At 38.3% G+C, this 25,103-nt stretch overlaps 1 protein-coding gene across 3 annotated transcripts in view; it reads right to left on the reverse strand.

The window, feature by feature from the left end:
- Positions 1–25,103, reverse strand: part of LOC105042573 (serine/threonine-protein kinase STY46) — a 111,778-nt gene that overhangs the window by 81,367 nt on the left and 5,308 nt on the right. For all 3 annotated transcript variants that reach the window (XM_010919856.4, XM_073256821.1, XM_073256822.1), the window contains exons 4-5: positions 23,530–23,584; positions 1,924–2,034 (exon numbers count right to left, since the gene is read on the reverse strand). In XM_010919856.4, coding sequence (XP_010918158.3) covers positions 1,924–2,034; positions 23,530–23,584 — 166 coding nt within the window. The remainder of the gene's footprint in view (positions 1–1,923; positions 2,035–23,529; positions 23,585–25,103) is intronic.

Here is a 25,103-nt window from a genome sequence, read left to right on the forward strand (position 1 = left end):
AACATTCCTGTCTGGTAGATATTTGGGCATTCACCTAGGCCCTTTCCTCTTTTTTTGTATTACATATACATTGACAAGGTAACCAATCAGCGAATAGGTTGGCCTCTAGAGTGCAACATTAGAGCCCGACAGATTTGCCTTGTAGTTTCTGGATTTTGCTATTATGGAGATCTGCTTGTATCTCTTCCATAGCTTAATGTACATTGTACTTAACAAAAAAGAAATTTTCAAATTTGTTATAAATTCAAAATTTATATGGAACAAGAAATTGAGTTAAATATGATTTATTCTAACAACCCATGAATGTTAGATGATTTATTGTCAAAATTGTAGGGACCAATAGGTTTGGTGGGGCCAATTCCACTCAGGCAAGAAGAAGATAACAAGCTTGATATTAGATGGCAGCATGGAAAGATGTTGGATAAGCAGCACCAATGACAGAGTAACTAGTGTGATGTAGTCAATAAGGGAGGTAAGGTCATGCAGATGAAACAACACGTAGTTTATGGCTGCAAAGATGTTGCCAGGTGCAAAATGTATATCCAAATGTCTAGCAGATGATAAGGGAATGCCTAAACAATATGAAGGTGGCTGCAGTGAAAAGAGAAGAATTCGATCATGAAGCATCCAGGGTAGCTATAAGAACCAACTGAGAGGTACAATGGCAAGCAAAGAAAGCAATAAGCAGAAAACTTAATTTCTACCCTCTCAAGATGACAGGATTGATGGCTCTAGGGTAGTTGGGAGCACATGTAGATGAGCCAGCTACTAGATCATGGAAGAGTTAGTCTCAAATCTACCCCAATCAAGTCCAAGTTCAATGCCTTTAGATAAATCAAATAAGTCTAGGCAAGATCCACTATCTCGATATCAGATCCCATACCAGTACCATCCTATTATAGTATTGGTATATGGTATGGTACGATATAGCGAGACGTACCGAATGTCGGTATGGTATGAGACTACATACCGATTCAGTACCGATATAGTACTACAAGACTGCATATTGGTTCGGTATCGGTATGATACGGTATGTTCGATATAGTATGGTACCAACCAGTGCAATGAACCTTGGTCCTTGGGGTTCCCATCATCTATCTTGGATTCAACTGCATATCTAGATTTGGAGGCCAAATAGCCCAAAATAGGTAAGTACATCAAGAAGAAAGAAGCACTGAAAGTCATCGGCATACAGTTCCACTTCAGCCACAACATGGCATTTGTGATAATAAACACATTTCTTGAAGTACGATCAGCACATTGCAAAAGCCCGATTTGATGATCAAACTGCTATACCTCATGAGATGCATAGGCCATGCTTGGATGCACAGGTGGAGGAGGTTAGGCAATCGATCAGCTCAATCAATATATCCTTCATTTTATCCTAAAGTACCCTTACCCAACACTTAAATACAGGCATTGGTATGACAACCGAACATGGCTCCTTAAGAAAAAAGAATCCAAAATTTAGACACGCACCCACACCTAACACATAAACCCATGTCTAACACAATGTTACAAACTGGCTTTCTAATAGAGTAAGACCAAATGAAGATATCGAATGGCTAGATTAATTACTAATGTTGTCAATTAGCCTGGCTGACCCCAAGAGAAAGACCTAGACTAGCATATGTAGTCCCATAGGTGCCCAAGTAATAAAAATACCACAAAGTTGGGCTTATTCAACTACTACTTTATATCAGATCTTTTTAATCATTTCTGCAAATTAATATGCAAATATTTCCTAAGGCATATGTATGTGTGGCTCATGTATATTATGAGTGTGCAAGTGTGAATATATAAACATGTATATATAGGGCAAGGGTCACCTAGGCATCTCAAGGACAGTCTCTGTCCATGTGATTGGTTTCAATAACAGCACTAATTACAACAGTGTCTGCAATGAAAAATATATAGAATTACCTCATATGGCCAGCCGTCGACAACAAAAACAACTAAGGAGTAACCATCAACAGTTGAAAATGCATGTGCTTCTTGGATATTAAGGCAAATTTCACCAAGCAAAGACGTCAACTGGAAAAAATGAAAACAAAAAAAAAATCAGAAAGCAGTTTGGAAGATAATATCAGACATAAAAAGAAAGCAGAGCCTTCTAGCCAAAATGACAAATAAAATTCAGGTCTGCTTTTTAGTTAAAATGACAAATAAATTTCAAGTCTTCCTATGCATGGTTATGTTTGAGACATGGTAGTCTATGCTCCAAGTAATTACTATGGAATATTGAGGTAGATATTATGAAGCAGAGATAAGTAGGCATACAAAAGTTAATTGGCAACATTGAAAATTTTGATCTGTACCAACAGTTCCTACAAATCATTTGCAAGGAGATCATATTGTAATATCACTAATCATACAAGTTGATTTTTCAAAAATTAAGTGGTGATAGCAAGGAATTCACCAATAAAACATGACTGACTTCTAAGCAACACACTGCCACCCAAGTCATGTAGAAGGCTCATAAATGTTTTATATGTTAAGAAGACAGACGGATCAACATGTATCTGAAAAAGCACTTACTCTTGCTGCATTAAGAACCCAGAAGCATGGTCGCCATCTCAGTACCGGACCTCATACCAGTACCATCTTTTTACTGTATTGGTATGCCTGGTACAGGGGCCAGTTCGACATACCTACACTCTGTACACCTGCCTATACCTAATACTAATTTGGCACCGGTGTGATATGGTATGCTTGGCACCAAGGTCACCATCTCAGTACCGGACCCTGTAGTGGTATCATCCTATTTTAGTATCAGTATACAGTATGGTACGAGATGACGAGATATACCGAGTATCAATATGGTATGAGACTACATACTAGTTCCTTACTGGTATAGTATGATATCCCCAGTACAGTATAGTATTGACCGATATGGAAAACTGTGGTTGATACGCACAGATATAAACCCATATGACAAACCATGCTTTGAACACTACTAGTTGCATGGAAGCCATCTAACTAGTGATGGGAAGCCCACATTGAAATTGTGTACACTTGCATCACACAGCATGTGAGGATGTCTCTCAACTACAACTATATGTAAATCTAGAATTTCTCTTTCACTAATGAAACATACACAACTTTAGCATCCCAACATGAGATTGAACATACAGATCACTTAAAATTATCAATATTTTATAAAGCAAGCATGTTTAGCTCGTCATGTTATCCATAAATCAAGAACTTTTGCTTTACAATTGAAGTCATTTAGATATTCTAAATATTTCTAGTCATTAAAAGACTAGCAATGTTTGCTAGAAAGAATTGGGAATGTGAATGCACTCACCCAACAGACTAGCTAGAAAGTGTTAGTTTGAGCTCCTTAGCGCTGTATAGGTACACAAGATTTCCCCAGCATACAACTGATGTGGGGCTAAACACAAACCCAGTTGACAAACTTGCCTCATTTAAACCTTGGCATCCTCATCAGATTAAGCATTCAAATTCAATCAAATCCAATCACATATTCTCACATCAGTTGTGTGCTAGGGAGATCCTAGATATTTATACAATGCTAAGGAACCCAAATAACACCATCCAGATAACCTTTTTATTAAGTTCTTGGATCATCATAAATAGTATTAGAGCAAATCTTGCCTATGGCCCATTGATTAAGGGACATTGCAGCACAGACCCTTTTGAGGCTGTCCATAGGCTGATCATGGTGTTTGTGATTGGATTTGGTTAGAGTTAGACCCTTAGCTAGGCGAGGACACTAAGCTTTAAATGGGGAGAGTGAGGATTTATGCAAGCACATATTTAGTTCCACATTGGCTGTGCTCTTGAAGATCTTGGGTACTTATATAGTGCCAAGGACCCCAAACAACATCTTATGGCTAGTCTTTGGATGAGGTCCTGGGTCATTATAGTGGAGACCTTGGGTACTTATAGTGCCGAGGACCCCAAACAATATCTTATGGCTAGTCTTTGGGTGAGGTCCTGGGTCATTATATTAGGGTTTATAGGCATCTTACTTAGTGTATGAACTGGCTTAAAATATAAATAGTGCCTTATGCACTGTGTTTCTTCATTACCTAGATATTAGTTGTACTAATGAAAGCATTATTGTCCATTGAATCATATATGTCAAGCTATTGCCTATCCCATAATGCCCTTCATGTCTTAGAATTCTGGACTAAATAATCTTTATAACACTTCGAACCAACTAGGAGAAAACACTATTGGCACTTTGGTGATACAAAAAAAGTGTTCCATACAAGCCTGCAAAGAGTAAAGACTTGACAAAGAATTCTGAATTATCCTTGCAAAGGACACTATGATGAAGACAGTAGCACTTGACAAGCAAAATTAGTTCGGAGTGTCCATGTGCAAAGGGTCACAACTGCATCTTTTCTTTGATAAAACATAACATGAAACACAAATTATTTCAACAAAAAGTATTGGTCAGTAGCCAGTTTTTGAATAGTAGAAAAAACGGGCAATCTATGCAGCTTTCAAGTAGCAATTCTTCTCTAACTGTAGACATAAGCCATAATTAGGCCAGTTCTCGCAAATTCTATAAACTCTGACTATCCACCTTACTCAGTAAAATAAAGTTTTCTCATCCTATTTTGCAACTAAACGTCCTAAGAACTCCTTAAACTTCTTTATAATAGCAACTATATTCACTTTGAGATATTAAAGCCACTTTCTTGTATGAACATTTATGGTAAATTATGGCCTAAATCATCCTTTTTGTAGTACCAATTCATGCCCCTTTTGTTTTTACTATCTCCTCAAAAATTTGTTTAATACTTTTTACATGTCATAAGCTCTAAAGAAACTCAGCTAACTTAAAATAGTGCGAGCAGCAAAAGGTCCCTCGATGACAAATTGGATCGGAATGGCGTTGACCTATGCTTCGACAGCCAACTTGGGTTGGAGAGCCTTAGGATGCTGGTACAACCACATAGAGTAAAAGGTACAAGTAGTTCCTTGATTAGAAGAATGGGATTTGCCTAGTGTTGGCCTCGAAAAGTAGAGATCAAGTACGAGGATCTTGGTCGGTGTTGCTAGCGGGAAGGTCTTGGTTGGTGGTAATCAGCAAGACAAGAAAAGGATATAGGTGGTCTTGAATGAAGGTATCTCTAAATTAGGTGGCCTGCATTCAAGAGCATCTTACAAGAACATTGGAGCTTATGGATGAGACACTTGAGGCAAAATTACCCTTGAAACTCTTGACTATGAGCATTTTAAGTGACGATTATCACTCAGTTTCTCAAAACTTACCAAAAAAAATGGCATAGGGTGGTAGATATTAAGATCTTTATTAAAGTCTGTTATCTATTTTGGTTTCAAACTGAGGATTACACATCAAATGCTTCGAAAAAGCATAACTAGTCATTCATCGGCTAAATCTATACAATACATTAAAGAAGAAACCAGTAGCCTCCCAACGCAACAAGTGTCGCATATACAACAAACCATGTGTCATTCATCCAATATATTGAGCTGGGTTTTTTCCAAAATTTTCATCGAACCTTTCCCAAACCCTCCTAAACCCTCGCAGATGCCCAACCTCCTCGCTCCCGCCTCTCGCCGGTCTCCATCACCAACTTCATCTCCATCGTCATCGGCATTGGCATTTCTCCTCCAATCTCCCTCACGATGCCAACCTCCTCCCTACTCACCGCCACCTCCCACCGATCTCCACCGTTGCCTTCCTCTCCATCATCACCGGTGTCATCCTTCCCCTTCGATCTCCCTCAGGTGCTTTCCTTCCCACAGCTCTCCGAAAAAGAGAAAGAAATGAAAAGAAGGAAAAAGGAAAAAATTATCAATTTATACGGGAAAAGATCTTGCCTTTTCATTTTCCACCTTTCATTTGTTTCGTTAATTTTTCCTATGTTTTCCCCTAATTTTTCCTCCATTTTTTTCGATCTCAAGAGTCTCGATCGGGTGGGCAGCTCTAGATGGTTTTTTTTTCCTGCAAGTTTATTAATTCAAACCCTTCCTAAGTCCTTTCCACTCTCTTTGCTGTCACCTCCCATTGGTCTCCATCATCGCCTTTCTCTCTATCGTCACCATCTCCTATCAGTCTCCATCATCACCTTCCTCTCCATCGTCACTGGCATCGACCTTCCTTCTTTAATCTCCCCAGATGCTTTCCTTCCCACAGATGTACGCCGACCTCCTTCCCACTCTCCTCACCGCCACCTCCCATTGATCTTCGTCGTTGCCTTCCCCCCATTGTCATCAGCATCGGCCTTGCCCTCTGATCTCCCTTAGGTGCTTTCCATCCCACAAATCTCTCTAAAAAAGAGAGAAATTGATCAATCTATGCAGAAAAAGGTCTAGCCTTTTAATTTTTCCACCTTTCCTTTGTTTTCGTTGATTTTTCCTATATTTTTCTTTAATTTTTCCTTTACCTTTTCCATTTGCAAGAGTCTTAATCAGGTGGGAGGCTCAGAGCAACCAAATAGAAAAGTTTAGATCTATCTCAACCAGGTGAGAGACTTGGAGCGAACGAGGTAACACTTTCTCCCTCTCTCAATAAAATTTATTGAAATCTATTATTTTTCATAGATTATTTTTTACAGTTATTTGGTAGTTTAAAAAATTTATTATTGCCTTGATGTTAATTTGACTTCAAGATTGGACAGCTTGAAGGTAATTAAATGATGATTATTGCCTTGATGTTAATTTGATTTCAAGATTGGACAGCTTGAAGATAATTAAAATTCAATTTAAAAATTATAGATTTTTCTACTATCTCAATGAACTTTCCAACAATGAAAATAACATTTATGGTATAGATACATTTTTTTATTAGAAAAAAGTTATAGCTATCCATTTTTTGTCTGTGATTTTGTATTTTTGGATCCATCTATTAAGAAGATATTTTTAACAAGATATTCATTACATTTTGCTCCATATTAGTTTATAGATAAACAAAAAAATTACAAAATTTTATTTTCTCTTTTATTAAAATTTATTTTATTATATTATTTATTATTAGAGTAAGTTAATCGAGTAATTTCTTTTTCCATGTTTTTATGCGATTTTGTTGATTTAGTTATGTTTTTTTCACATCACTTAACTATGAAGTATTAGATCATTTGATGGTCCTTTTCCTCCTATTATATTTAGCTTTCTAAGTCAATTTAAATAGATTTTTAAGCCAAGATAAAAATATTATTCTAAAGAGACATGATGTGTATGATGTTAGGCGGGTTTAAGAAAAAAATTATATATCAAATTTTAGAATTTTTTGCAAGATATTTTTAGTGATTCTAGCTTCATAGCCCTAAGTATGAGCATCCATCCTATAAATATTTTAAAATATATTTAGGATTTATTTTCAATTAGTTGTTTAATTTTTTTCTATAAATATTTGATTCTTTTTTTAATTATAATTGCATAAATGTACATTGTTGAAATTTGTTAAGAAAAAAATTTGGAAGAAATTATCAGGAAACTAGAAGTGCTTAAATCAATGTACAAACTTAAGATTCAATACAACATAACAAAGTTATCAACCGCACTTAGCACGTAAGACTATGAATCTCATTATCCTTTATTTTGCTATTAACTCTTTATTATGTTTCAAAAATATGTTACTATTTTTATAATTTTTAGTTTGTAGGAAAGATAAATTTTAAATCTGTGGGAAAAGCTCTTGCCTTTTAATTTTTCCACCTTTCCTTTATTTTCATTGATTTTTTCTTTACTTTTTTGGTTTGCAGGAGTCTCAATTGGATAAGAGGCTCGGAGCGGCCAAATAGGAAAGTTTAGATCCTTCTCGATCAGATGAGAAGCTTCAAGCAGCCAAGGTAACTCTCTCCCCCTTTCAATGAAATTTATTGAAATATATTATTTTTCATAAATTATTTTTTACTATTATTTGGTAGTTTAAATAATTTATTATCATCTTGATATTAATTCAAAATAGAATTTTAAATCAAAGATGAAGATCTAGATAGGGATGATACTTAGTGTCTTATACATGATGTATGTAGCCATTTGTTGTGCCGCTATTAAGTACCAACTACTTTGCATTGAATGACTGTGCTTCTAAAGAGTAGAAATAGGATCAAGATAATTTTTTAAAAAAATTTATATGTTTCAAAAGAAAATATTAATTTATTATTATTATTTTTTATTTTTTATTATCATTTAAGTAGAACCCGCTGCATAGCGTGGGTTACTTGCTAGTTCTAGCATTAGAAGAGTGGAATGGAGACTTCGAAGTTCAAACCCTTAATAACAAGGTTCAAAAGGCCATCATGATCGGTGCTACTCAGATTACTGACAAAGTACTAGTATAGGCCTTTATTGTTGGGGATTCTTGTTAGGCAATGTGGAAATGGAAGCATGTAAGAAGGCTATTAAAATTAGCCTCACCATATTTCATATGTATCCAAGTACATTGTATCTAGTAATGTGTCCAAGTACATGGTATCTATTAGCCTCACCATATTTAGTATGTGTCCAAATACATTATATCTAGTAATGTGTCCAAGTACATTGTATCCAATAGCCTATAAAGACCCTTTGAGAGGCTGAAAGAAATATGAAAAATATATTCTCTTCCTTCAACATGGTATCAAAGCAAAACCCTAGCCATCTTCCTCTCCCCACAGCCTCCGGGTTTGCTCTACTGTTTTGGTCCTGATCATGATGTCAATTCCATGATCCTCCTCTTATCTATGCTGTGATCAGGACTCCTCTCCCTTGTGTGCTGCCACTGTTATACTCGGATTTATATGGCGTCGTCTTCGGAAGTCCCGAAATTCATTCCTTTAGGTACCACGATCAAATTGAATGGTGCTAATTATGTCCTCTGGGCTCAGGCCTTCCGCTTCTTTGTTGGTTCTCAACACAAGTTGAAACATCTCAGCAATGCCCCTCCTCAACAATGCCCCTCCTGATGCCTCCTCTTCCTCCAAGTCTTCTGATGGCGAGACGGCAACTAAAACTGTGCATAAGTGACAAGATGATGACTACGCAGTTATCACTTAGCTTTTGAATAGTTGTGAATCATCGGTAAGTACCAATATCATGTTTCTATCTACTGCAAAAGATATGTGGGATGCCCTCAAGGAGATGTATGGGCATGAGAAAAATATTAGCCGTATTTATGCCCTATATAAGCAGATCATTAATCTTCGTCAAGATGGGCACTCTGTCAATGACTATTTTGCTGCACTTAAAGGCAAGTGGGATAAACTGACTGTTTATCATCCCATTACTATTGATGCGACAGTCTTGAAGCAACAACGTGAGGAATTCCTTATAGCCAAGTTTCTCTCTGGATTGGATGATAGTCTCAGTCATGTTCGGCAGTCTCTCTTATCTGACTCTGCTATCCCATCGTTGACTAGTGCCCTTGCTCGTGTGCTCCGAGTATCTACTACCACGGCTACTTCTAAATTTTCTTCTACACATATTGATCAATCTACTCATGCTGCTTCTGAAGGACGTGGCCAAGGCCGTGGTTGTAATTTTTCTCCATGTATTCACTGCACTCGTACTAACCATCCTTCTGACCAGTGCTGGTAGAAGTTTGGTAAACCAAAGACCGCTAAACCGACTGTTGTTGCTCCAACTAGTGTTGTCCCTGTTTCTAAGACCACAAGCGATGTTATTACACTTACTAAAGCAGAGTATGATAGATTATTGCAGCCATATGCCTCTTCATTCCTTGCATCTCCATCTTCTAAGTCTACGTTGGCTACTGCCCATGGTAAGTCCTGACTTCTAGACTCTGATGCCTTCACCCATATGACAGATAACCGGTCTCTATTTTTCACTGTCCCTTTTCTTCTACTCATCCTCCTGTATCTATTGTTGATGGCTCCTTTTCTCATGTTCTAAGAGAGGGGTCAGTGGTTGCCTCCTCTTCTTTACCCCTTGGCAAAGTTTTCTATGTTCCTAATTTTTCTGTTAGTCTTCTATCCATAAGCCACCTCACCCACTCTTTGGAATGCTCAATTACTTTTTTTCCTTCCTATTATGTCTTTCAGGATCTTCGGACTGGAAAGTAGATTGGTAGCGGACATGAGTTGCAAAGTCTCTACATTCTGGATGCGGAACCTGCTACTACTGTTGCTGCTTCTCCTACTGCTCCTCAGGATTCGGATCTCTCTCTTTGGCATTACAAACTCAACCATCCTGGTATCTCATCATTGAATAAATTTGTGTTTGTTCCTTCTACTTTGTCCTCTTTGCCATGTGCTGCTTGTGAGTTTGGCAAGCACCATCGTGTATTTTTTTCCTTCTAGCGTCAATAGTCGGAGTAATACTTCTTTCAAGATAATTCATTCGGACATCTGGGATCCGAGTCCTGCGTCATCCCGTTTTGAGTTTCGCTACTTTGTTACCTTCATTAATGATTGTTCTCGGGTCACTTGGGTATATCTTCTTCAGAGTCAATCTGATGTCTTTAGTGTATTCAAAAAATTCTATATGAAAATAAAGACTCAATTTTTTGTCTATTAAAACTCTTCGCATGGATAATGCCTTAAAATTTACAAGCTCTTTGTTTAAAAAATTCTGTGCTTCTAATGATATTATTCATCAGACATCTTGTACATATACTTCTCAGCAAAATGGAGTTGCTGAATGTAAGAATCGTACCCTCCTGAATATGGCCTGCACCTTGATGTTTCAGATGCATGTGCCTAAAAAATATTGGAGGGATGCTATTCTTACTGCTTGTTATCTTGTTGATCATCTCCCATCTTCCGTTCTTGCTGGTCAGACACCCTTCTTTTGTCTTTACCCAAACAAATCTCTGTTTCCACTAAGTCCTCGAGTGTTTGACTGTCTGCTTCGTTCACTTGTTCAACCCTGGAATTGACAAACTATCCCCTCGATCTGTTAAGTGTATTTTCTTGGGTTACTCCTGCACACAAAATGGATATAGGTATTATGATCCAGTTGCCCGACGTCACTTTGTTTCTGCTGATATTACTTTCTTTGAGTCTGTCTCATTCTTTTCTCCTTCCGAGGCTCCATTGGTACCCTCGTCTAGACCTCCTCTACCTACACCAGCTCCATCACTACATGTTGTCCCTTCCTCGGATCCTGAGCAGCCCTCAGAGACACTGCCAACAGCTCCTATTTTGCAGGTTTATCGACACCATCAGAAACCTATAACTCATGTTCAATCCAATCTGCCTTCTCCGACTCCGAGTTCGGACCTGGAGATATCTGATCTTGATCTTCCTATTGCTTTACGCAAGCGCAAACGTATATGTACCATGCACTCTATTACTAATTATGTCATCCTAGACCATTTCAGCCCCTCTTTCCAGCATTCTGCCTTGTCTATATCCTCAGTGTCTATTCCCAAGATTTATTTGGAAGCACTGTCCGATTCCGCTTGGAAAGCCACTATGGATGAAGAGATGAATGCTCTTACCAATCGTGGTACTTGGGAGCTTGTGCCCCTTCTGTGGGTGTTCAGCCTATTGCGTGCAAATGGGTGTTTACCATCAAACACTTATCGGATGGGTCTATTGACAGATACAAGGTTCGCTTGGTTGCCAAGGGGTTTACTCAGACTTACGGGATTGATTATTATGAGGCTTTTTCTCCTGTGGCTCGGATGAATTCTATTCGAATTATACTCTCTGTTGCTGTTAATCGAGATTGGCCTATTTTTTAAATGGATGTCAAGAATGCGTTTTTTTATGGTGATCTTCTTGAGGATGTCTATATGGAGCAACCACCTGGATATGTTGCTCAGGGGGAGAATCGACTATGCAAGCTCAAGAAGGCCATCTATGGGCTGAAGCAGAACCCTCGTGCTTGGTTTGATAAGTTCACAAAGATTGTTGCTAGTGCAGGGCTCCGATGCTCACAGCTTAATCACTCGATCTTTGTCCGAAAAAGTTCACAGGGAATTATTGTACTTGTAGTTTATGTGGATGATATCCTCCTCACTGGTGATGATATCGAGGGCATAGCTGAAATCAAACAATATATTCAATCTCATTTTATTATCAAAGATCTTGGCAGGCCAGGGTACTTCTTACGTCTTAAGATTGCTTACTGTGCTGATGGGGTTAGTCTTTTTCAGAGAAAGTATGCACTTGACTTGTTAGCAAAAATTGGACTTCTTGACCATAAGCCTATCAACACTCCCATGGTGTTACCAATCACAACAACCCCTCTGAAAATGATGAAGATTTTCCAGATCCAGCTCAGCACTGTCGACTGGTTGGACAATTGATATACCTTATTGTTACACGACCGGATATTTCTTTTGCAGTTGGACTGGATAGCCAGTATATGCACCAGCCAAAAAGAGGACATTGGGAGACAGCCCTCAGAATTCTCCATTATATAAAAGGCTCTCCAGGGAAAGGACTACTTTTAAAGAAATCTAGACATCTTGACATCGAGGCCTACTCTGATGCAGATTATGTAGGATCTGTGGATGATCGACGCTTGACCTCTGGCTATTGTACTTATATTGGAGGAAACTTAATCACATGGAGAAGCAAGAAACAAAATGTGGTGGCCAGATCCAATGCGGAGACAGACTATAGAGCAATAGCCCATACTATCTGTGAAATGATGTGGCTTAAGTCCTTTATGGAGGATTTGGGGGTTGTTTATACAAAGCCTATGATTATGCATTATGACAATTAAGCAGCAATTTATATTGCTAGTAATCCAGTCTTTCATGAGCAGCTAAGCATATAGAGGTGGACTGCCACTTTATTCGAAAAGCTGTTTTGAATGGCAAGATTATGACACCCTTCTCGAGTTCAGCAGACCAGCTTGAAGACATCTTCACCAAAGCTCTTAACTTTACGAGGTTTTCTACTATATATTTCAGGCTGGGCTTAGTTGATGTTTATGCTCCAGCTCAAGGGGAAGTGTTAGAATTAGCCTCATCATATTTGATATGTGCCCAAATACATTATATCTAGTAACGTGTTCAAGTACATTGTATCTAGTAGCCTCACCATATTTAGTATGTGTCAAGTACATTGTATCTAGTAATGTATCCAAGTACATTGTATCCAATAGCCTATAAAAGCTCTTTAAGAGGCTGAAAGAAATATGAAAAATATATTCTCTTCCTTCAACAAAGGCAATGAAGAAGTTTAATTTTGATTATAGAACTATATGAAGATCATTCCAAGCAAACATTTTAAACCTAGGAGGCTAGGATTAAAATTAAGAAATAGGGGAAAGGGTTTTGGTAGGGATTTATCTATGGCATGCTTCAGGAAAGGCACAAAAGGATGTTTCCTTGGGCCTTGACCCTCTATGAACACTATTGGACCAGAGAGCTCATCTCTTAAAAGAATGTTGCAATGCTTATACGGTTTGTAGTTGCAAATGATTGACCTTCTTCTAGGCCAATACCAATGGAGATAGGTGGAAAATAGAAGGGCCAAGTGACTGTGCTGGCCCTAATGCGTCTGGCTACCATTAATGGCTTCAGTGACCAAAATTTTTGCTGTGTCATCCTCCAATGTAGCTACTTCTATGAAGTTGACTAAAGGGTTGGGTAGATGCCGCTAAAGATCTATGAGCCACTAGACCATGAATCAAGGAATGCCGTACCGAGCCGAACCACCCGGTACGGGGCATATCGAACTGGACTAGCGGCCAGCCAATCCTATTCGGCCATTTTTTCCAAAAAAAATACCCAGACTGCATCAAACTGGGCAGTTCGGCACAGCTAAGAGCTATATCGCCCAAAATTAGACGGTATGGATCGGTTCAGTACGGTTCGGTTCAACACTGAACCATACCGACAATAGCATGTAAGGGTGGGGGTGTGGGGGATGTGATGGGACCTGGGCTATCATTTAGTGGCAGTCCAGATTCTTTCTTTGAGAGAAACCCAAGAGCTCTCTCAGAGAACTCCCGAGCACTCTCACCTCTCAAGCCTTCGACGACACAAGTTGAAAAAATTAGAAAAAAGAAAAAATTTCGTCAAATTGCAGCACATCGTCGAGAAGATGACGATTTTTGATCGAAAGTAAGATAATATATTATTTTTTTAATAAATATTTTATTTTTTATGTTTTTATGGCTAAAAAAAGAATAAGAACCAAGTAAAAAAATAAAAGAAAATCATGCCAAAATTTTATACTTTTGGTATGATTTGATCATATATGATAGATCTTTGAAAGATCTATATGATGACACTAAAATCATTGATTTTTATTAATTATATTTTTTTTAATATATATATTTATTCATAAAAAATTATGAAAAAAATAAATTCAAAAAATATAAAATCAGAGATTCAGAATCATGTTTAGAATGATTCAAACTACTTGAATCTAACCTTGGATTTTTTTAAAATTTTTGAAATTAAAAAATATTTTTTATAATTATTTAAATAATAAAAAAATAAAATCAAATAAAAAATATATAAAATTAGTACTATATTTTAGCTAATTCAAAAATATTATTGGAAGCATATAACATATTTTTTTGAATTTACGAGTTTTAAAATTATTATTGAAATTTTTTTGAATTTATATATAATATTTTTTAATAATTATTAAACTGTCGTGTTTTGTTATACTCGTAGAAATGATTAAGAAGAAAGATTCAAAACGTGACATTGATTAGGATCACGGCGAGATGCTCTTAGTTCGACATCATTGGAAATGCAAATGGTGCATTACAAAGTTCAAGAGAAGAGAGGTGACTAAGTTGAAGCAGCATCTGACTGGTGGTTATCCTGATGTGTCCATGTGTTGAAAATGCACATAGGAGGTCCGACAGTAAATGAAGCACCCGCTGATTCGAAAGCAGTTAAGAAAAGGACAAAGCAGAAGAGGACAGAGGTGGACCGTCGAGCTGCAAAGCCACCTTTCTATCACTCTAAAGAGTCAGAAAAAGCTTTCGCTCCAGATGATGAGGCACAGATTGAAGCTACCATTCAGATGAGCTTAGATGATCAGTACCGACAGGAGGAGATGGCTAGATATAGAGAACGATTTGGACCATCATGCTACAAATCAAGATATGGATCAGCGACTGGTGGGGGAGAATTCAAGTTCAAGAGGACTACCTCAGTTAGAGAGCCCGATGGTAGAGGGAGCAGACACAGCATTTCATCTTTGTTGAAAGCTTTTGGTAGTAAGAGATCCTCCAAAGATATTCCAGCAAGAGCTACCATCCATGATTTGGATCCACATGCTTTTTCCAGCAAGGATTCAAAGCAGCAGGAGATCGACACTATGGTGAAAAGAATAAGAAGAAAGATATGTGACGAGCTATTGGATCATGATTTTATTTCAGTCATATTCCAGCAAATACAACAGACAATTCTTACTATCAATCTGCCATTTCAGCCATAGAGGCTGCCAGCCAAGGTGTAGATCCACCAGGACCTAATGACAGTAACAAAGATCTGTACAGATAGATTGCTTCTTACAAGAATAAATGGCCCACATATGGACTGACAGTGATGTGTGATGGTTGGACCAATCGTACTAGATAGAGCAACATTAATTTTTTGACATACTGTGAGGAAAAAATATTTTTTTACAAATCAATTGATGCTTCAAATAAGATGCACGATGCCGCATATATCCTTGGTCTGATGGAAGAGGTGATTGATTCAGTGGGTGAGCAGTATGTCGTGCAAGTCATCACAAATAATGTGCCACAATATAAGGCTGCCGGAGAGTTACTAATAGAGCGACGACCGTAAATATACTGGATCCCATATGCTGCACGTTACATTAATTTTATATTGATGGATACTAGAAAGATTCGTAGGATGCAGCAGGTAGTGAAGATTTTCCAAACTATTACTAGATTCATCTACAATCACACATGGATCCTTTCATTGATGCGAACATATACTGAGAGGGAGATCTTGAGATCGGATGTCACACGATTTGCTACCAACTACACAGACTTGATAGTTTTCTTCAGAAAAAAGCAACCTTACGTCAGATGTTTGTCAGTGCCGAGTGACAGGAGAGCAGATATGCGAGGGCCAGTACTAATGGAAGTCATATGGAGAACTTGATGATGAGTCAGTCATTCTGACAGCAGACTAAGAAGATAGTGAAGGCTATTAAGCCATTATACGAGGTGCTTCGCACCGTAGATAGTGAAAAATATCCCCAGATGGGCTTTTTATATTACATGATGGAAAGGACAAAGAAACAGATCAGTGAGAATGATTCGAAGTATGCTCAGGAATTCATTAACATCATTGAGCGTCGTTAGAACTATCAGATGGATAGAGATTTGCATGTAGCCGGTAAGCACAGATTCAAGAATACTTTAAAATATTTTTTTTCTTATACTTGTAAAAGTGTACTTAATCAATTATTAAATTTATCTATAGCTTACTATTTGAATTCGAGATTTCAGTATACCATTCTTGGGATAGATATGGATAACAAACTTCTTACAGCTCCTCAAAATATGATATATAAGATGGTGCCCGATCCAGACATCGTATCCTTGTGTCTACAAGAGATATGCTAATTTAAAACAGATATAATTATTCAACTGAATTCGATCTATACTCAATGATATATTTATAAATTTAATAAATATATTTTTTACAGACGAAACAGTTTAAAGAGGGATCGGATAGCTTTAGAGTCCCATCAGCTGTCGTAAGCAAAAAATAAATGAATCTAGGTAAATTACATATCAATAATGAGCATCATAGATTGACATAATGTGCTTAATAATATCATGAAATTTGATATATAATTTTGCTTTTACAACTGAATGGTGGATTCATTTTGGAATGTCCGCAGAATATTTGAGAGGCGTGGCTGTCCCATTCTTTCTCAGACAGTCTCTGCTAGTGACCGTGAGCGCAATTTTGATCGACTTTTGCTCTTATCCACAGCAAATAAAGAAATTATCTGACACAAAAGTGCCTCAATAATCTTATATATGTTCACTATAATCTGAGGTTGAGACTAAAATACGTTCAAGAGGAAGTACAACTGAAGTATATTGATCCGACACTAGATAATTATGCTGACAAGGATGACGATCCGATCATTAGATGGCTTGCAAGTCACCAGCATGAGCTAGAGCTTGATGAGCTGGGATCCCCTCCACGACCAGCCAGTGTGGTAGCTAGGAAGATTAGGATGAATCCAGGGCAATGGATAGAAAGAAATATTCCATATAAGGTTCCAGTTGATCAGCCACAGCCTGAGGGGGTACAGAGGATTCATTCATCACATGACTCGATGTCCAATACATCCTCGCAGAAGTTAAAGCGAGAAATGTTTAGACAAGATCGGCAGTCAGCAACAAGACATCCATCCTCTCAATCACAGAAAACTCAATCACAGAGAGGCACAAAGAAAGAAAAAAAGACAGTTGCACATGCACCACTCTCGAGAGTACAGAAGCTATCTGACTCAGATTCGAAGATCGAAGAGAGTGATGATGGTACTAGTAGTCGTAGTCATAGATCTAATGATCAGAGAGGAACGGGAGGACAGGAAACCACTGCTTATGAGATACAACATAAGATCATATTCGATTCATCGGTGAGTCCCAGTTTATACATGCCACACAAGATAGGGACCATGATGGATGAGTCGGTAGAGATCGTGAGGAGCCGATTTCATATAGACGACGAACTCATAGAGGTCGTCCAACACATTATGCAGCTGCAGACAATCTTGCACGTGAAATAAGATCCATGAATGTATCTGGATCATCCTCACATTATGGATCCTATTACCCGCAGCTACCTTATGATCTATATAGATATGGTGCATCTGAGGCATCGTCTTCTAGTGGTTACTATCCTATGCAGCCTGGAGCATCTTACGGATCAGATTTTGCTATCGGTATATTTGGATGGGCTCCTCTACAGTCATACCATCATCCCGAGGATACTTCTCAGAACCAGAATTTGAATGAGAGATCTAAGATGTCTTACAATCCAAAGAGGATACCTTATGGGATGAATATTCAGGAGTACAGTACTTCTTGATTAGAGAGATGGACTGATGTTCCTCCAGACTATGCCAATAATCCAGATATCTACGAGCATCACAGATACTCGACGAGATATTAAATACAGAGTAGATCTCGAGGTTAGTATATCATTCTTTGTGTTTTGTACTTTAAAAATTTAGATACATTTTAATACATATTTATATATTTTTTTTAATTTTAGGATGATAGAGTTGTAATATAATGTAAATAAATATATATTTAGAATTTTGGATCAAGATTCACTGTACCACTATCAAACTCAAAAATTGAACCCAAATATGTCAATAATATGCAATATAATGTAATTTTGAGGTTATAATTATGAAATAATAACTTGAAGATCCAAAAAAATAAAATAAAATAAATTAAATTATATCGATATCGAACTAATATATCGGAGCATACCGTATGTCGGTACGGTATGGTACCAGTACCACACCATATCGGTCCGGTGCTGGTACCGGTACAGCGGACCTTGCCATGAATGGTTGTAGTAGTTAAGTGACAATAAGCTAATTTGATTAGGAGACTAAACCTAAATTATGCTAGGCCATGTTGAAGCAAGCCAAGTCAAATTTGGTTAAATCCTAAATTCTAATTTTAAGCATAAGATTGCTTATACAGGCATAAAGGACGTGACAGACAAGCGCATCTATGGTAGCTAATCTGTGTATAAATAAAAGAAAAGGTTCTCACAAGGAAAGCTATGGTGCTGGGAATGAGCTCTTGCTATTAAATCCTAAACCAAAATAAACAATTGAGTAATTTGAAGCCTCAAAGCATACTAAGAAAAGTCGCAATTTACTTCCTAACCAAATTAAATGAATAGCTAGCAAACATTATAATAAAATATAGATCCTTAAACAACCGAATGAACCAAGCCAATCTGGCAATCAGAGGGGCTTTCCAAGATTGAAGACCAAGGTTTTCCATACCGTGCCGAACCGGCCGATACACCCCGTATCGTACCGGACCGGCGGGGAACCGGTACAATTCGGTCGGTAAATTCGGTATACGAGCGGTACGGAAGAAAGAAAAAGAGAGAGAGGAGAGGGAGGGAGGTGGGAGCCGCCGGAGGCAGGCGATGGCCGACTGCGGCCATCGAAGGGCTTTCGAGCCCCATATCGCCCGATAGGGCTTTCAAGAGAGCAAGAAAGAGAGAGAGCACTCGGAGGGAAGGCGAGGGACCTACCAGACGGACGGCGCCTTCGTCGCGAGAGCTCCGGTGGCCAACGAGCCGACGCCGATGGCCTAAGGGCAGTCGAGCGAGCGGAGCCCCTCCGCGGCTCCACCCCCTTCTTTTTCGAAACAGACAACTATCTGTTTCAATTTTTTATTTATTTTTTTATTTTAAACTTATGAAATTGGCAACCTAGTTGCCGACTTAAGAAATTTTTTATAAAAAAAAATACAAAAATCGTGAAGCCGGCAAACTATTTGCTGGCTTCACTTAAAACTAGATTTTTTAAAAAAAATTGCAAAACAAGGACGATGCCCCTGTTTCACGCCCACGGTGCCGCACGCGTGAACTGCACCCTCTGATGACCACGACGGTCAGTCGGAGGCTGTCCGACGGCCACGCCAGCTCCCTTCCCTCCATCTTTTTCTTTCTTCCTCTTTCTCTCTCTCTATTTCTCTCTTTTTTTCTTCCGGTTCGGGTCCACTTGCCTTCGTCGGTTCGGTACGGTACGAAATCATACCGAACCGTACCGTCGGCCGGCCGATATGACCAGCGGTACCGGTTCAGCATACCTTGTTGAAGACGCTTAGTGTAAGTCTCATTTATAACAAACATAAAAAGCAATCATTGTGCCAGCTTGCCAGGCCAAAAAAGGCTATTGACAAAAACCTAAGCTCCCAAAAGAAAATGCTATCCATCAAATTCATTGATTGGAGATGGACCTTAGAAAAATGGCTATTAGAGAAAACAGTACTCATTACTAACTCATTCAACTCAAGGTTTTAAAGATAGCCCCCTGGCTTTGGAGAAGGTCCACCTATGCAACACCACTAAACCATCTATCTCAACATTTTCCATTATCTTTAAGTATGGAAGACAAGATTGGTTTATAAGCCAGTGCTGATGTTGCCAAGTTGGTTGTTCCCATAACTTACTACATTTTATGGTTTTATGTACTGCACCATACAAGTCCGTACAAGATGTCTCATACCATTCTGTACTAGTCGAGAAGTATTATAATATAAGGGCTCCATATGACACCATATTAACACATGGAATAGGTGTTGTTTCGAATTAGCATCTTTCCCATGTCTCCATTCTGGGGCATGTTATGTCATACCATGTCAGTAAGTTACTAAAATGTGATCTAATATGAACAAGGATCATCGAACCGATCAAAGTAGGGGGTGAAACCTAAACTGAACTCAACAGACACCAAATCGAGACCATTCGGCAACAGAAGTCAGTTCATATCATAAAACTTCCCCCTTCCCGATGGGTTCTCTCCCTCACTCGCACACGCACTCTCCCCTCTTCAACATCAACCAATGTCATTCAGGAATTTTGGCTACCATTGTCAACTTGTCGCTAATGAGGTAAGCTCCCTTCTCTCTCTCTCTCTTTCCCCTTCTCCCTCACCCTCTCCATAAGCCCACTCTCACTGTCCCTCCCTTTCTCTTCTTCCCTCACCTTTTTCCCCCCCTCCATAAGCCCCCTTCTCTCTCTCTCTCCCTCCCTTCCCCCCTCCCTCCCTCTCCTCCCTCTCCCTCGTTCGATACATGTAGGATCATTATGGTACATATTAGTACTGTACAGTTGCCGACTAGTACGACCCCTAGTACCGTTCCGATGAACCTTGAGTATGAAGATTTAAAAAATCACAATATCTTATTTAATCAGCTATCTTCATTTATTATATTATAATTATCATTTTAGATTTCTGCTATTTATATTAAATTTAACATTTTTGGGCCACCTTGACCTCTATGTGCCCGCTAAGGCAACCACCTAACACCTAGGCATTATAGGCAGCCCCTTGGCTACTATTCTGCCGCTTACAATCTTCTAAAACACTTGATCAAGTTTTAAATTCAAATGCCAATCATGTAGACATAATAACAGAAGGCCGTCTCATTACTTCAACCTCTCTAAACATCAATGGGGTTGATCATGACATCATGCTTAATATGGTCGACAAGGCAACAGATCTTGGTAAAGCTTGAGTACCAGCAGAAGCTAGATCAATGGACATTAAGCCATATGAGGAAAGCCACTTCTAATCAACCCAACTAGGAAAAGGATGCATCAAAGATCATGGCAAGGGCTCATTAATTCTCCAGGTCATTAAGCTCCCTTCTCCTTTAGGAGACTCATGCTCAAACTATATTACTCAAGTTACATTTTATGTTTCACAACTACATAGGTGACTATATACTCAAACTATATTTTATGTTTCACAACCTTAATTAGTTATGAAACTCCACCAACCAACTATGGGCTCAAACAAGTTCCTAGTGCTTTCTTTTTAAGTACTTCCATGAGTTCTTTTTAATGTAGTTCTCATTGAGATCAAGCTTCATCAAACTATCCCGAAGTGCCTGATTTAGGGCATACGAAACTAAATTGATACAAAACTAGGATGGCTTGGGCTTTCAAAATAGGACAAGAGGTGAACCAAGCCAAATAGACCGAAACAACTGGTTCCACCTAATTTCTAGTGGTGCTGACCCCAATCTGGCCCTCAATTCTTACAAAGATCTCATCCCTCCTCCATTAATCCCGATCCCAACCACCTTGTCTTCCTCGCTTCTCTCTTTGCAATCACCACTAGCCAGATGATCTCACCAATGACCTCCAAAGCATGAGCTTCGGATCATCAAAGCACCCCACCTCTAAGACCAACCCCATTGCCTCCACTAGCTCCAATTCCCACTCTACCTACAATCCCTCTCTTGAAGCCTTTCAAGCCATCCAATAGCTCAAATCCAAAGCTCGTGTGTGAGGACCCATACCAACACATGTTTAGTCCCATATTGGATATGCACTAGATAGATCTTGCATTTTTATATGGAGCTAAGCAACTTAAATAACACCTTCAAACTAGCCTTTTTAGATGAGGTTCTAAGTAGGTACAAATGGTATTAGAGCAGAGCAATCCATGGCCCATGTGGAGTAGAGCACACAGCAGCACATATCCTTTAAGTCCTAACCACAGGTTGATCATGGTGTTTATGATAGATTTGGATCTTTAGGCTGGCAAAGACGTCATGGCTTAAATAGGAGTGTAGGAGTGTACAAGGACTTGTGCTAACATGTGTTTATTCCCACATCAGCTATACACCAGTAGATCTTCGATACTAATATACGATCAAGAAATCCAAATAATATTTTTTGACTAACCTTTGTAGGTGCCTTCCTTCCCCCCCCTCTCTAGGTTATTGGGTGAAACCCTAGATTCGGTAAATTTTGTACTTGACTAGTATGCTACCGTATACTATGTGTCAGTATGTTGGTTTTGTACCATACTGATCCAGTACATAACTAGTATAGGTCACAATACCAATTCAGCCAACCTTGGTTGAGATGTATTGTGATTGTATTCACTTTGTACAACAGTCCTCTTATGACATCATATCGGTGCTCAATATCTATTTGAGCATAATCATTAATGATGATGCTATCACCCAACTCATCTAAGGGGAAAAAAATCTCACACCGCTTCAAGCTAAAATATCTAAACTCCATCCAGTAATATTGATCTTTATGTTCGCCTTGTCTCATTAACAATATTTTTTTCATGAAAAACAAGTCAATTCCAGATATGAATATTTTCCTCTACTCATCTAATACCCGCAATGCTAATTTACTGGTAGGCTTCATATGAAACATCATCGCACTCGCAGAAAGTAAGTTACTATTCCATCTTGACACTATCAATTTGTCAGCAATCTCATCTATCCATTGTATCAAAACAGGGAATAATGCAAATGGCATGCATGCATGCATTTAGAAGGCTAGCATATTGTGCATTCTTCCTTAATGGATTTCATGTGCTCATTCTTCTCCTCCACCTACAGACGATGGTCATGGCCTTCACAGATGTTCACTTAGCACGCAATCCTATAGTAAATCAGCACATATGGTTATCCCAAGAGAATCCTTCATTTCATGGAAGTGAAGTAGGACATTGGTTCATTGCTTGCATTGCCATGGAGGGCTTCTAGCTTCATCCTCCAGCCCTCCAGTTAGAGACATCAAAACAAGGCAGGAATAAGACATCCTGTGGCACAACCTAATGTTCTTTGTGATCACACGGAGAGTTCATCCCTAAACAAATGAATTGACGAATCCCTTTAAATTAAGAAAATTTTGAGAAACTGAATTTCACAAATTAAATATAGGAGATGGTAACACTTAACAAGGAAAAAAATAAGCTATTTCCTAGAAACCAAAAAAGGCTCAAACAGATCCACCTTAGTTACATGAATAAATATCAGTCAGTAAAAATAAGAGCATTTTCCAACAGAAACTATTTTCCAATATTTTGACATAACCAATCCACCAAAATGCAAGCAAGCACAAATCACGTGTTACAAGCCTGCACGAAACAAATGTCCATTACCAACCTGACTGAGAAGCTTTGGCTTATCATCTGTCGAAAATGTGATCTCATGGATGGGCCTGTAGGATTATCAAATTTCACATTGAAAAAACAAAAAACAAAATGCTTCCCAATCTGAATAGAAATATTAACAAAAGATTGGAGAAAACAAATGTAGTACAAAACTTGACAATAAAACTTTTTGTTAAAAGAAAACATATATAGTGCAAATGAAATGATGTTAGACATACCCATACAAAATGTAAGTCACGGCATAACATATTTGAATAACTTAAGTATATCAACACCAAACATGCACCATCCAAACTTGATATGTTTAATGTCCATTCTTTCAACTCCTATTTGCACTATTTTTCTATCATTTCAGATTCTTCTTTTCTCTTCTTTCTAAGAAATTAGTCACATCCAGCATTTCCAAGGTTCCTTACACTCTAATTTAATCTGAAAATGGCATCTAAGTTTTCCATAGTTTTATCCTCAGTTAGCTCTAAACTTCTTAGAGGATGCATATTTCTGACATGACCATTCAAAATTTACTCAATATGAGTATTGTACTGTAGTAAAGCCAAAACAAACTAAATGAATACCAAAAAGGTTATCATTTATCTCAAGGATGTTTGGTTCATATTTTTGCACCATACATCTAGGAGCATATCGTTCCTCAAGTTAAGGCTTATCATAGTCTTTCTCAAAAGTTGCTTCAATTTTTTATGTTATCAGCCACAAGGTTTTAAATCCCGTGAAACAGGGCTGTCTCTTTTTTCATGGAACGAGATGCACCGCCGTCCCGTCCCATCTCGACATTTGGGACAAAGGATGTCCCAAGACGTTTAGATCGGGACATTGGGATGCTAGCAGGACAGTCCTGTCCCGACACATAGGATGATACCCCATCCCGGTGTCCTGTGAACGTCCCGCTGGGACCTAAATCTTTAATCAGCTAGACCAAATTGAACATCCAACTTAAGATTGTCTTTGGTCAAAATTCAAGACAAGCATATCATAGCAGTTGTATATGCTAGTTCTATGCATAAACTAATTTTCAATAGGGATAGGAGCAACCACAAACTGAAAATGGCTTGGTGACACCTATTTCCAATTTCATTAGACATGGATGTCCAATATCTACTTTATCTTACAGGAATCAGGTATCAAAGGCACCTCTCAAAAAAAAAGTTTGGAGCTGATTACACATTTTCTTTTCAAGTTACAAAGAAATAGGTTCCAATAGTACAATGTAGCACACCATAATAGTTACTATCCTCACAAAGATAATTATGCCCTTGCACCATTACCCTTAAATCTAGACAACAAGTCAGAAATTCCCACTGCCCCATCATTATGATGTTGAAGCCTCATGGGAAGTGCCGGACACATGGACTCAAAAGCAGGAAAGCATTCTCATTTACCCTTCATTAAATCAATGTGGAAGACTCAAACTTATATCTCCAGCATTTTCTACCTAAAGGAAAAGACAATAACACATTTTCATTGTGGTGGAATTATCAAAGCAGCCCAATGGTTGGAGGTAAATATTGTTATATCCTTGAAATCAAGTGTGTGTATACCCAGATGTGT

The sequence above is a fragment of the Elaeis guineensis genome, chromosome 4 (genome assembly GCF_000442705.2).
Source record: "Elaeis guineensis isolate ETL-2024a chromosome 4, EG11, whole genome shotgun sequence".
Lineage (NCBI taxonomy): Eukaryota > Viridiplantae > Streptophyta > Magnoliopsida > Arecales > Arecaceae > Elaeis > Elaeis guineensis.